This window comes from Protopterus annectens, chromosome 6.part0, assembly GCF_019279795.1.
Source record: "Protopterus annectens isolate FY-2018-M chromosome 6.part0, PAN1.0, whole genome shotgun sequence".
Taxonomy (NCBI): Eukaryota; Metazoa; Chordata; order Ceratodontiformes; family Protopteridae; genus Protopterus; species Protopterus annectens.
In genome coordinates this window covers 1,470,013,328-1,470,028,742 of record NC_056737.1, presented here as the reverse complement: position 1 = coordinate 1,470,028,742, position 15,415 = coordinate 1,470,013,328, and the positions used below count along the sequence as shown (strand labels likewise).

General features: G+C 36.9%; 1 protein-coding gene across 1 annotated transcript in view; it reads left to right on the top strand.

Moving 5' to 3' along the window:
• Positions 1-15,415, top strand: part of LRP1B (LDL receptor related protein 1B) — a gene marked incomplete at its 5' end in the record, with an annotated part of 5,941,474 nt that overhangs the window by 917,970 nt on the left and 5,008,089 nt on the right. The window contains one exon of the mRNA XM_044073672.1: positions 7,608-7,627. Coding sequence (XP_043929607.1) covers positions 7,608-7,627 — 20 coding nt within the window. The remainder of the gene's footprint in view (positions 1-7,607; positions 7,628-15,415) is intronic.

The window sequence follows — 15,415 nt, the reverse complement described above, 5'->3', positions numbered from 1 at the left end:
ACTTAAATATACACAGCACTTAATCTATCAACAAAGCATAACTCAACAAACTGGAATGCTACCTTTATAAATAATTTTCATGACAAACTCTCAGTTAAGATGAGATCATACACAACAAAGCAATTAACAGAATGTATACTGAACTGTTTAATACTGTTCTTTGTTACAAACATTATTTTAGTTTCACCCCAAACGTATTGCAGATTAGAACTTGTTCTGAATATTCATTCACCTCAAATTTATTGCAGATTAGTACTTGTTCTGTATATTCATTCACCCCAAACTTATTGCAAATTAGTACTTGTTCTGAATATTCATTCACCCCAAACTTATTGCAAATTAGTACTTGTTCTGTATATTCATTCACTCCAAACTTATTGCAGATTAGTACTTGTGCTGAATATTCATTCACCCCAAACGTATTGCAGATTAGTACTTGTTCTGAATATTCATTCACCCCAAACTTATTGCAGATTAGTACTTGTTCTGAATATTCATTCACCCCAAACTTATTGCAGATTAGTAGTTGTTCTGAATATTCATTCACCCCAAACTTATTTCAGATTAGTAGTTGTTCTGTATATTCATTCACCCCAAACTTATTGCGGATTAGTACTTGTTCTGAATATTCATTCACCCCAAACTTATTGCGGATTAGTACTTGTTCTGAATATTCATTCACCCCAAACTTATTGCAGATTAGTACTTGTTCTGAATATTCATTCGCCCCAAATTTATTGCAGATTAGTACTTGTTCTGAATATTCATTCACCCCAAACTTATTGCAGATTAGTACTTGTTGGAATATTCATTCACCCCAAACGTATTGCAGATTAGTACTTGTTCTGAATATTCATTCACCCCAAACGTATTGCAGATTAGTACTTGTTGGAATATTCATTCACCCCAAACGTATTGCAGATTAGTACTTGTTCTGAATATTCATTCACCCCAAACCTATTGCAGATTAGTACTTGTTCTGAATATTCATTCACCCCAAATTTATTGCAGATTAGTACTTGTTCTGAATATTCATTCACCCCAGACATATTGCAGATTAGTACTTGTTCTGAATATTCATTCACACCAGACATATTGCAAATTAGTACTTATTCTGAATATTCATTCACCCCAAACTTATTGCAGATTAGTACTTGTTCTGAATTTCCATTTCAATGTAGAATGTTAAGCACTGAGTGGAGGAATTCCAGGATTTGAGGGTTACCGTCTGTAATAAGTCCTAAATCTTTCATAAAGCTGTATTTTGAGTAAAGTTTGGTACTTCTCATTATTTTTAGTAAATGCCTTTATAGTACCATGACAAATGTTGAATTTACTAATATTATGTCTTTGAATTTAATTTCCTGTCAGCAAACAGAAACATTCTTTAATGGATTGTGTCTGATATGCACATATTTTCAACCTATGTGCCTTCTCATATAGCTTACTGAGAGCACTTTTCCACTGAGCTTTAATCCTCAAATTGAATCACAGAGAAAATGTGCTATTTCCCATAAGTAATTCTTAATAATTAAGAAAATATTAAAACATTGCAGTTGGTTTAAGGAACCTCTGGAGTGCCCTGCAGTATATGGTATGGAGGAACTATTTTATATCATCAAATGTCCAAACGAACAGTGCTTACAACACTGAGACAACTAAATCAAAGAATCAAAACATCTAAATCTCTTATAGTTGAGTATTAAAAAATAAAAAAATACAGCAAGCACAGTACTACATAACAAGTAACAGTTATGTGAGCATACCCTTAACAGGTCAACTAACAACACTGCTTATGTACGGCAAATAAATATCTATAGTCGGATGTATGGGAAGCAATGAATACCGTGTAAGTACAAGGCAGCATTTAATAACAGGATGCATTGCTGGATATGCTAACATGGCAATTGTTAGCCTACTTGCAGCGACATGTAGCAGTGATGTGCAGATGTAAACATGTATGGATGTGACCATTCCTGTCCATCCATTTGGCATAATAAACTAAACTACAATGGTGTAAGCAGCATAGATTACACCTGGCTCTTTGGGGAGTATGTACAGGACCACTAAGTCTCAACAAGGTAGACATTTTTGTGTTGGATGGGTACATACATAATTCAGAGAGAAGTACAAAAAAGAAAACATACTGGTATTGTAAAGCTTAAATTAAAGGATAAATGCAGGGGTTGAGCAATCATGTTATTTGTGCAGATGGTGAGGAACATGTGAAATCAGTTGTGCATTATCATGTGAGTGACCCAGTGGATACTGCCAAGAGATATGCTATGCTCGGTAGTGGATGACCTTGTATCCAATACCTTTTTAGAAAGTGCAGTGGGAACTCCCAAATAGAAAAGCAATGCTTCAACAGGCTAACAGGGTGAGACATAAATGTATGCTGAGTAGTGTTTCTAAGGATGTTCCACTTCAGACCATATCTGCAATTGATTATCCTATAAAATGTAGGGCTTTTATACTTGGGTCTATGAGTGACGTGGACTGGAAAACATGCACCTTTATTCCACTGCTGATAATTTAGCTGATTTTGAGTAGAGCAACCATTTGGATAATGGATGGGACCTTTTTGAGAAAAGGTCATATGTGTAGTCAGTTGTATACTGTGTGTGCATTTATAACATACTGTTGAAACACATTAGTATACCATGTCATGGCAAAGAAGTCCCTTACGGCATATAGTTTTATTTGGCAGTATGTTTACAATTTATTAACATCACACAATTTAACTGCTTCTATCAAGTATGTCTTTTCTGACTTTAGGATTGCTGCAATCAAAAATATTCAGTGTAACATCTATGGAGCAGGGTTCAAGTGACAGAATCTGTGACGTTAAGTGCAGCATCTTGATCTAGCAACACTCTGTGGTCAGTGTATTGGTTTTCAGTTTGTGGTGAAAAACGTTGTTGCTCTGTCTTTCTGAGATGTGGATGAAGTTTTGCAAGCTTTCCGCATCCTCAGTGGGGTATTTTCAACAGCAGGGAAAGACATTTATTTATTTATTTGACATTTGTTTACCTGGTTAGTCTGACTGGGCAGCAGAGTCCTTTTTCAGTGGAGACCCAAGGAGAAAAGCTCTACAGATAAACAAATACAAAAACAAAACTTCATACAATATTAGCATACAAGTGTATATACACAGGCAAAACAGAATCCAACTTATAACTAACGTGTTAGAATATAAGAGTAATACTGAAGGTTTAATCAGCCATGGTACATATTAAGTATATAGGTACATATTAAGTATATAAAATATACACTCACACACTCATCTAATGTCTACATTCCTCTATGCCTCACCTATATATACTAATCTATCAAAAAATAACCTCCATAAAATGGTAACCTCCTACAACAACATTGCCAAATTTGCTACTAGAAATCCTTTTAGAACTCACCACTGCACTAATCTAAAACAGCTAGGATGGCTTGAGCTACAAAATCAGCTTAAATTTCACCAACTTACCATTGCCCACAAGATCCTTTACCTACCTACCAATACTCCAATACTTTCTGCCCTCATTACCCCCTATAACAATCTTAATACCTCATGTTCATCAAATAAACTACTTGTCAGTATATGTAAATCCAGCAACATGGCTGGTGACTCTCTATTCTCTAATACTGCTGGAAAATCCTGGAACCTACTTCCCAGTGAACTTGCATCACTGTCCTCTTTATCACTTTTCAAAAAATAAACTGAAACCTTACCTTAGAACACACTGGTTATGCCCCTGTTCTAAACCTGATTAACCTTCCCTTATTTACTGGGTTCTGTTTACCTGCTAATCCCTCAGTACTAACTCAAATCTTCCTTTATAATATATACAACTTTAGACTTGCTATGTTTAACTGACCTGTCCTGTTGATATTTTCTTCATTTTAGATTTTTATTTAGTTTCTTTATTTACCTGACCTTGTCTTGTTGAGATTTTCTTTGTATATGTGATAAGTTTGTTAGATAGTTATGTAATTGAGCTTCCTCCCTTTGTTAATGTATTGTACTAGCATTTTTTTTGTTACTACATTCGCTTGGAGCTTATCTCCCTGGGCCTCTACTGAAAATGGACATATATCCAGTTAGACTAGCCTGGTCAATAAATGTAAAATAAGTAAATAAATAAATAAAATATAATATAAAAAGTTAAACGCTATGTAACAATTACTATCAGAGAGAAATGCAAGGTTGGTACCATATCATAAAATATTAAATGAGCAGTTGTGGTAAAGTGTGAGAACTGAGAGGGGAAGGAGAAGAGGAGAGGGAGCAGTTTAGGTGGGAGTGGGACAAGGGCAGCTCCAGGAATTAGTAAATAAGTCCTTTAGAAGTTTGTTGAAGTTAAGGAAGGTATTGTTTGTTCTTAGAGAAAGGGAACGTTTGTTCCAGACATTGGCGATAGAGTGGCCGTATAAAAGTTTGCCAGTATTTTTATTGGGTTTGTAGATGTCTAAGAGATGTAGGTCTGTGATGCATAGGTTACACTTAGGAGAGTAGGACGTGATGCGGTCTGTGAGGGCAGGACAGCGGGAGGATTGATTTAAGATAGTGTGTGTGTGAGGTGGTGTTGGGGAAGAAGGACTTAGTTATGTAGCTCAACCCATTGTAGGTTTTTTAAAGATATGCAGTGATGAGAGTGATAGGGAAGGTTGTCAGCAAATCTGGCTATTTTGTTGTAGGTGGTTTCAAATTTGGCTAATAGATTGGATTGAATATTGGTGAGAGTAAGGGCTGAATAAAGTAAGGTTGGGAGAAGGAAAGTCTGTGCTAGAGAATGTTTGGCATTAATAGTGAGGTATTTTTTTATGTCTGTATAAGAGACTAAGTTTTTGGTGGGTCTTTTTGATGGCTTGCTGAATATGTATGTCAAACTTTAGTTGGTCATCTATGATTACACCCAAAAGTTTAGCATGTGGTTCAACAGAGATAAGTGTATTATTAAGAAAAGATATTGTGAAGGTATTTTTGTGTTGCTGTAGTGATTTGGGGTGGAAGAGTAGAAGTTTTTTTTTGTCGGGGTATTGTATTAGTAAGAAGTTTGGGCAGGAAGTGTGTAGGCTATTTGTAAAGATATTAAAAAGGAGAGGTCCAAGGATTGGCCCTTGGGTGACACCTGTTTGGATTGGGAGGAAGAGGGAGGACGCAGAAAGACATTTGACAGATTGGAACCTGTTGGAGAGGTAACTAGAGAACCACAGTATAGCAGAAGAGGAAAGGTTACGGGAAAAAAGCTTTGAGAGCAGTAGGGTGTGTGAAACTGTGTCAAAGGCATTAGATGAGTCAAGGAAGAGGCATGAGACTAGTTTATTATTGTCCTGTTCTTTGGCGACATTCTATGTAAATGAAATGAGAGTTGTAGAGGTGCTGTGGTGAGGACAGAAACCGTTTTGGGTGGGAGTTTACAGGTTGTCTTGTTTGATGTGTTTGAGAAGCTTGTTATGAATACATTTTTCAAGAATTTTGGATAAGGGGGGTAGTATATCAATAGGTCTGTAGTTGGTTTGTTCAGTTGAATTGCCACCTTTGTGGGGGGGTATGACATAGGATTTTTTCCAGATATCAGGGACTGTGTTCTCTTGAACTGACCAGTTTACTAATATGGAGACTGGATATACAACAGAGTTAGCTGCAAGTTTAAGGAATAGAGGAGGTAAGTTGTCAGCAGAGGGGGAGCAGGTTTTTAGTTTGGTAAATGGAGATTTGATGTATGCAGTGGGACAGGTTTAAGACAAAACTGGCTGGAATTAGTAGAGGGAAGAGGATCAGGAGGGGAGAGGGAGGTTTTGTCAGGGTTATTTCACTATTTTATAGTGTCAATGAAGAAGGAATTAAGAAAGGAGGCAGTGTCTGTTGGTGAGCTGTTAGGACAGGGGCTGGGAGTCGAAGGGTTGCCTGAATGTAAGAGTTTGTTGATACTATTCCAAATCTTTTTTTGTGTTGGAGCTGGGGTTATCCAGATGTTTTTGATAGCATTGTTGTATGTCCAGATTGACTTGTTTCTTGGTTAGGTTCCTAAGTTCTCTATAAGTTTGCAGATGGCAATGAGAGTTTGTTTTACTCCAGGTTTTCCAGGCACGGTCTTGTTTAAGCATCAGTTTACAGGTGGATTGGGTTAACCATGGAGCAAAGTTTCTTTTACTTTTATTTTTCTAGTGGGGGCTAAGGAGTTTAGGATACTGTATTCAGGAAGGTGTTGTTAAATTTGGAGACAGCCTCATTGAGAGAGAGAGTATAGAGAAAGGATCAGTTAATAGAGAAGATAGATTATTGAAGGTATCTGGGCAGAAATTAGAGAGAATATGGCTGTCTTTGTATTGGTGAAGTTTGAGCAGATGAGGTGATGTGTAGGGAGATAGTCACTGAGGCAGTCAGGCAGAGTGGTGGCATTGTGATAAAGATTTTGGTTGGAGGTGAGGACCCAGTCAAGGGTAGTGCTGTTATTTGTTTGTTTGTTGATACAGGTGGGAAAGGTGATTATTTGAGAGAATCTAAAGAGATTGATACTAGTGTTGGGAGAATCAGAATTAAAGTAGCTCCAGTCAATTCTGACATTACCTAAGATGATAATCTCATAAGAGATGTTTTGAGATGCCCAGGAGAGAAAGTGTTTGAGGTAGGGATGTTGTTGCCAGGTGGTATATACATTTCTACTATGGATAGGGTTTTGTGATTATTTCATTTACAATTAGCAAAAAAAATTTTAGCCAGATAGAAATTGGGAGTAGATGTAGTTAGAGGTTAGAGAGAAAGTTTGTCAGAGTATATGATAGCTACACCACCACCTTGATTCTTGTGAGGATGTTGTAACCGGGGGGAGGATTTCAGAGTCTGTAATATGAGGGTGTAACTATGTTTCTGAGAGGGTGAGAATGTCAAGGTTGTAGAGAGAGAGAGAGAGAGAGAGATAAGGGCATGGGAAGAAGTAACTTTGTCAGCAATGCTTTGAATATTGAAGGTGAGTATTTTCAAGATTTTGGGGTGTGAGGTTGAGGAGTTTGGATAAGGAGTATAGGGGGGCGAGGAGGGAGAATGGTCTGGTAATGTAGTAGAGGTGTTAAAGGGGTGAGTATGGGTCCCTGTGGTTGGGCTGGGGGGGGTGGGCCATGGTTGGCATGAATATCACTGGCTATCAGAAGGCTTGGAAAGGAGGGTTTGTATGCTGTGGTAAGGGGTTTGCAGACGAGAAGTTTGGGTTTAGATTTTGTTGGGGGAAGAGGGAGAGGGTATTATTTTAAATTTATGTAAGAGAGTTTGAAAGTGAGTAAACAGTGAGGGAGCTACTGAGAAGTTTATAGAGGTTAATGGAATGTAGTGATTGAGGGAGATAGTAGGAGAGTGATAGGATGTGGAATAAGAAAGAGTAGAAGGAAGGAGTTAAGTAGGATGAGTAATATATTGCATGTTGAGTGAAAAAAGTGAGGGTAGTTAAGAGTTAATAGTACTAGAGTGGAGGAGGTAGTTTTGAGTGATTGGATAGCTAGGATTGTCTGGAAGGAGGAAAAGTGAGTGGTTGTGTGGGTGGGCTTAATTAACTTGAATCTATAAGTTTGAGGAAAGTGGGGAGTGGGAATGGGGGTAGGGTAGGGGAGCGGAGTAAGCCCGAGTGAAGTGAGGGTGAATGTAGCTAGTTGAACTGGGACTTGGAGAAAGCTGTGAGATAAGAAAAACAGTCAACCAGCTAGTCCAGGTCAGTATCTAAAGGAATCCTTTTATCTATGTGAATTCATTTTGACTAACTATACAGATTGGTATGTTTTAGGTAAGCCATTTAAATTTAACACAAGGCAGCAGCAGCTAAGTTTCCACCCCTGTTTCCCATAGGTTTTGGACTGTGTCAGTGCTTAATCATTTATGTCTGCCAAACACCCAGAAGTCAGTAGAACTGTAACATCGGCAAATACACACATCGCTGACTTGCTATCTGTCATGTCTGTGTTGGCTAGAGAGCAGAACAGAGTAGATGAATTAAGCCTACAAATGTCTGCTGGTTGTCCATCTTCACCTAAAAAGAAGAAGTTAGTATAAAGGACTAAATGTTTTGAAGACATTCTTGCCAATGAGAACAGATATGGCATGCTAAGCTTTCTAAAAGCTATTGCTGCACATCTAATGTTTTAACACACACCATTTCATCAGCTGCATCATAGTAATTCTTGTTTTCTTCTTCCATTTATTATAATATTGTAGGTGGATGTACACATATTTGTTATCTTTGTATCACTTTTCATATACTGCTAATGTTTGCTTGACATGCCTAATATATAGTGTGCATTACCATCTGATGTTATTTATCATCACTTTAGAAAGGTGAATGTAGGGGATTACAGAAAGTACTTTGTCTTTTGTTTTCAGTTGCTTTGATAAAAAGGTTGTGGTGTCTTTTGTTATTATGGGATTCAACTATTTGGGATTTAGATGTTTTCATTGTTAGATGTTTCAGTCTTGACTTTGTGTCAGTCTTTTATGCTGTTGATGTTCCATTGTTACTGTATTGTGCCGTTTTACAACATATTTGCTGTTTAGATAGTTTTCTGTATTATTTCACTTGCTTTACAAGTATAATTGTGTTTCCTTACAAATTCATGTAATGATTTTTCTTGTAACTTGGAGCTTTTCTCCCCGGTCCTCCACTGAAAATAGGTCTCAAGCCCAGTGGACTTTCCCAGTCAGAAAATGTCAATAAATAATAAATAAATATAAAATAGACCTGACATGGAATAGGTAAAACAATTATGATGAGGTGCATCAAGTTCATCAGCCTATAGCTTTAATGGCATAATGAGTTATATATTTACTATGCTGTCAGTTCTGATTTTGTTTTTTTGTGATGAAAATACTGAGAATCATGTCGGTCATAATTACAAATAAAGCTTGGTGGTAGAAACATGGGAGGATGCATTTGAAAGCCATCTGCTTAATATTTCTTTGACTTTATTCAGGTATTTAAGTGTGAGTCATTAATTATATGGTCCTTAGTCGATTCCAGCTTCAGTATTTTGTAGACTTTTTCTAGACGCTGTAATAAATCGCAAGCCATGAGTATGTGAGACTCCACTGATTAGAACAATTAATCTTCAAGCTGCATTTCATCAGTTTTATGTCATCTGCTATACCAGCCAGGAAGCATTACTACTCTGTACATTAATACATTAAACTATAGATATTTTTGGTGATATTCATAGTATAATTTTAAGAAAGTTTGATAAGGAAGGCTCTCAAAATCCAAAACTTTGGCTTTTAAGTCATTTAACCTGCAACACTGAACTGGCATTATGCTAGGCTGTGAATATTCGATAAACATTTGTCTTTAAGTTTGCACTTGCTATGAAGTGTTCGCTTTACTGTAAGTACTTGATAACTGCTAGTGTCACCAAAACACAAGCAGACAAAGGCACAAGCACGTGTGTAGGCACATATAGAAACATACACACACACACATGCACGTGCACACACACACACACACACACACACACACACACACACACACACACACACACACACACATGCACGAGCGCACACACACACACACACACACACACACACACACACAAACACACACACACACACACACACACACACACACACACACATGTAGGCATTCACAAAAAAAAAAAAAAAAAAAAACAGGAGTAGCATTATATGATAATGCAAAAAAAAAAAAAAAGAAAAACAGCAGTACACAATCTAAGCAAAAAGACTTTTCCTAAAAGCATATGCTCAAATCATTCAAAGTTTTCTTCTTCTGGATGCACAGAAAGAAGAGATATGACATTTGTTTTTCACTAAATGCTTAATCTATCTGAACATCTTTACTTTTATATATGATTTGGAATCGTTCACATCTATGATCAAATACTCAATGAAAAGAGCCAGCAGTCGTTATCTATATAATTCAGATTTTTATTGCAAGCCTACAACAAATCACTCACTTTCATAGACAATATTAATTTGCAAACATTTTTTTAAGTATTATTATTTACATTAGCTGCTACAAACAACTATCTTTCTCTTTCTCTCTCTCACTCTCCCTGTTATTTATTTTCATTTATATATATGTTAGATTAATAAATATATCTGCTTCTATGTCATGTACTACTATACTATGTTTTTTGTAAAAGCATTCTGGCCAAGGATGTGCTTAAAAGGGTATACAGATGAGTTCACTCTACTATTTATCAAATTAAAATAAAATTAAAATAAAATAAATACAATTTTGAACAAATACCTGCTTCTGTCTTAAATGAGGTTCATCAAAACTCTTATGGGCTTTTTGTATGCCAAATATTTTACTAGTTAGAAATGTAATACGTAACAAAATTTGAGTAATTCATCATTTTATTAATTCTGTTATTAACCACACTGCTTAGCAAAGTAGACATAACTAATGGCTTTCAGTTTTATTGCATTGTATAATTGCAGACATCTGATTTAAAATATTGGCTTTCAGTTTTAATCTTGGTAACTTTTATAATCTAAAGTAATTGATATGAGCACACGTGAAAAAAAAAATCTTTCTTCCCCAGCAAAATGATGGTCTCATTACATGACACTTAATCTCCTTGTCCCAGTGTACCTGGCTGCTAGGTTTAGATGGTCAAGGATTTAAAAAAGTCTGAGAGATGAATTTTAAAGCTCTGAAAATGTCCATGCTTATTTCATGATGGAAAAATTCATCTCAATTCATATGAAATTCAAAATTCATCATTTATTTATTCCTACTTGTCATATAAAGGGAATGATTATTTCATATACCTGAGAGATTTGCACTTCCACAAGTCCTTCTATTTTCTGACATATGCCAGGTTCTCTGTGAGTCCAGTGCAATATTTTTATACTTCATTTATTGCTGCAATCGAGCAGCAAATGGGATGGTCATTCAGTAATTTATTGAGTACTGTGGTGTAGAAAACCAGTTATTGATTTAAGCTACATGAGTAGTTTAACTTGACCCTTTTCCAAGACCCTTGTTAAGTTCATTCCTGGGGTATTTTTAGGTGAATTTCTATTGAATGTGTTTTACATGCTGAGAGATGATGCTTTGCAATAACATTAAAATTCATATAAACACACACACACACACACACACACACACACACACACACACACACACACACACACACACACACACACACACAAGACCAGCGACTCAATGACATGGAAGCCTCACAGTAGACAAACAAGCTGACTTTATTGGGTATCACAAACAAGGTTAAGCACTTTCATCTATAAAATCAGTAAGTTGTTTGAACTTCCAAAAACAATAATTTAAATAACAAAAAGTGGACATGTGGCCAATATTACTTACTAAACAATCAAAAAACATGAAAGCTTTTACAATCACCATTAAAAAAATAAATACAAGAACAATCAAATAAATACACTGAAAATCATCACAAAACACACAAAATGTACATGATAATATATGCTTGTATTTGTAACTTATATTCATAAGTGTGCTGAAATGTCTTACAGAATTACACAAAAACAGTATACATAAATAATAAAATTCAGTACATGTATACATAAAATACATAGTTGGAAATAGCATATTAAAATGTTTTTTAAACCCCAAAATACACAAAAATTAGACCTTAGTTGCTCTCAACTTAAGTACTCTGTTAATTGAGATTTTCCCATTTAATTCTGGTGGCATGGCTGCATGTAAGAGCAGTTGTCAAACCACCTATTTATATTCAATTAATGTTTGCCACTCACCACCTTTTGGATTTTGTGGTACCAACTCCAACACTGCTAACCTGAATTTCCCATAATTCAAACACATAACTGTATGTCTAAAGAGTGCATTGTTGTCATTACTCTTTCAAATGCCATAAATGTGTTCATAAATTGTTTTCCTCAGAGTGGACTCCATTTTACAACATAGAATGAATTACAGTGATCACAAATTGCAATACAAACACCTCCTCCCCAAAAATTACAGTTACAATGATTCATTAATTTGATGGGGTCAGATTTACTTTTGACCAAAAATACTAGATCTTTTTAAAATATATGGGTACTCTTTACAATATCCACATCTCTGTGGCCTTTCTTGTTCCCCCAAGGCATTACAGACTTCTTTACTGTCACCAGATTTGCACCAATTCTTAAGGTTTCACCTCTTTAAAAAAATCTAGTAGTACAATTCAACCAGTTGGCAGTAGAAGAAAGCAAATAAGCTGGCAAAAGCAATGAATCCATGAAATACTATTTTGTATAGTTTAAATGCAATGGTTTGCACTGTAAACTATAGGTAAGTTATTCAGTGTCATGCTCTGAGTATGCTTTTAGAATCATTTTTATATGCTTACAGAGTAATGCATAAACTTATCATGTGAAACACTTGCCTGAATAACGTATTTTAAATCAGATGTCTGCAATAATACAATGCAACACGTGCAGCTTTTGTGGGGAAAGCTATGTGTCCTTTCTTGTATAAAGTTACAAAATGAGCTACCATTCAAAAATAAATCTAAGCTAACTGTTTTGCTATAATATAAGATATTCAGTTTTTGTAAGCATAACCTGTATCACTCATTGAGATGTAAGGATCAAGGATGGCAAGTGAATCCATGAGAGGGTGATGGAAACATTGAGAGAATCACAAATCTGAAAAAATCTGAATACTGCCAGTGCACAGTTAATAAAAAAAAATCTGAATTATGCCAAGAGTTTGCTGTGTAAACGTACTGAGAGGTATCTGTAGCACTATGACTTACAGACAATGATTAAAAGGTACAAAAGGTTATTCTATCAGAGTATGGCAACCAACAAAGCTATAGGAAGGAGAGGGTTAAGAGGTCAGCCATCCCGAGTGCCAGCTTGTAGGGCTCATAATAATCAACACTTTGCTAATTTATCAATTTTATTTATTGAAAGCATTTTGAGGTTAGTATAATGGTTAAAGTGCTTACCTTACAGTCACAATGCACAGGGTTAAAAGGAATTTTGGCTATGCTTAAAGTGGCCCACAAGGGCAGCTACCCTAATACTAACCTGTGACATGACAAAAATAATGTCCAGATTTACTTATCTGAATTCAAATAGCAACATTTCTTAAAATGTGTTTCAGCCTTTGGTTCAACAATTTCACTGATTATTGCAAACTGGGAGCAGATATTGGGTCCCCCAACAATGTCAACACATTATAAGAAGGGATAACACACAAAAAAATGATTTGTGCCAAAGCCAAAGTCTAAAACTAAATGCAAAAAAATGCATTATTATTTCCTTTGGCATAATGGAATTCCCTACAAATTATATTGACAGCACCCCCCCCCCAGAGTTCCAACCCAGTGGTGTGAGACTTAGGAACAGAGGTTGATAGGAATCTGAACTTTCACCACCAAGTTTCCACAGTGGTAAGGAAAGCCTTGTATGTAGTGCACCTCATAAGCAAGGGCATAGCATCCAGGTCAAGGGATGTTATAATTAAACTGTACTCGACCCTCATTAGACCACTAATAGAGTATAGTGCACCTTTTTGCATGTACCTCACCAGGCACCTGCAGTAGCTGGAGAGACCTCAGAGATTTCGCACTAAGAAAATACAGGGACAGCAAACCATGAGCTACATGGATAGCCTGAAAGCTCTGTCACTTTATTCTGTATCTTATAGGCTGATGAGAGGTGACTTGTGCCCAGCCTATAGGGCAATCTCCAACCTTGCCCTAATGGAAATGCTGCACATCCACAAATTAAATGGCTGAAGAGTCACTCATTCTAAGGATCTCAGCCTAGCTAGTGGCATTAACAAATCATGCTGGAGAGACAGATTTGTCTCCCAGAGACTGCCACTTCTCTGGAATAGCCTCCATGTTCATGTAAAACAGAGCTACTTGCTGACCCTATTCAAATGTAGCCTAGATAATTGTATGGGAGACCACAAATTCGCCCTTGGGGTGGCACCCATGTGTCTCTTGGATAGGGGTAGCCGGTGTTGATCTCAGATCTGCTCTGTTCATAAATTCATTCTGTGAGCTACCCAAAAAAGAGCAAATGCAGATACTTGGGATTAATCTGGCTAGGCTTTTAAAGGTTTTTGGGACGCTAGCCCATTAAGCTCCTATGAACCTATGAAATTAAAAGTAAAGCTGAACAAAACATTGTGTGCAGTTTTGCAATGGCTAATAGATCCCCCCCCCCCCGTTTCTGCTTAGAGAAAAGCAAAAGTAAACTTGCATTTAGATTTTGCATTACTACGAGCCTCAGGCTCTGTCCTAAATCAAAGGACTGAACACTTATTAGGGTGGCGATTGTAGTGGGTGGGGCATTAAAAGATGATACTGTGTATTTATTTATTTGGCAGGGAGGAAGTAATACCTGGACAAAAGCAATAAATGCGTGCAACACTGTAACAAAGCAAACTACTAAATGGGAAGTGCTTTTTTAGCTTAAGGCCTGTTGTTTTTCTTACTTGGAAAAAAAATACCTGTCCAGCTAGTGAAGATGCCATACAAGTACAGCAGCTATTTGTTGCTTTATAAATTATATAAGATAGAGCTTGGCCATCATGTTATCAGTATGAAAACTATTAACACTATACAGTTACAGTGTTGGCCAGAAGGGGTGCTTAGCCAAAGACTCGGCATTGCAAGTGGCTTCTGTACAGTCCGGTTAAAGTGTGGATGTTGAAAGCCCATACCCATGACAACAGTACATATTCCCTTGATGCTCTTTGGACCAGGTTGTACTTTCTAACAGGTTTATGTCTACTTTCTTGCTGTTATGTTGTCAGTGGCTAGATTCAAACCACATCTGTGCCAGTCATTCTGAAGACAGAATATGTAGTGCCCTGCCACCTGGAGGTTACACTGTTGGCAATGATGTTATGCTCAGCTCACAGTCATGGCACTGCTGCTATCCCCCTGATAACTTTGGTGGTCAGTGGTAAGGACACTGGGATTGCAATTATTCAGCCTAAAATAACTTTGACACCAAATGTGTATGTGTTAACCCTCTCAGCCATGAGGTAAAATATACAGAGTTTTGGTTGTACAAAGCAGTTATGCTAGTTTTTAGTCAGCTTAGCTTAGGAACATGCCAATTTTTTTTCTTGACAATTATCCTAAAATGTGAGTGGCACACCTGAAATCTGGTAGTCTCATAGGGAGCAGTGGTACCATCTACCCATCACAGTCAAGATGCTCCTGCTATTGTCTCTTTACCCTCCCCCAGCCCCCACACACACAGATTCATACATATATTTTCACATGGGAGATGCTAGAAAGTTGCAAACGTTAAAAGCTGTAACTTGGCCATGACAAGGTGTAGTAATTGGGTCACACACTCAATGGGAAGAGGGGGCTCCTACTGAGGGCCTCACTCATGCCATAAAATTCCCTAGCTACTTCTCTACCCTGATATGCTAGAGTACTAGTACTTGTGAGGAGTGGGTGTCTA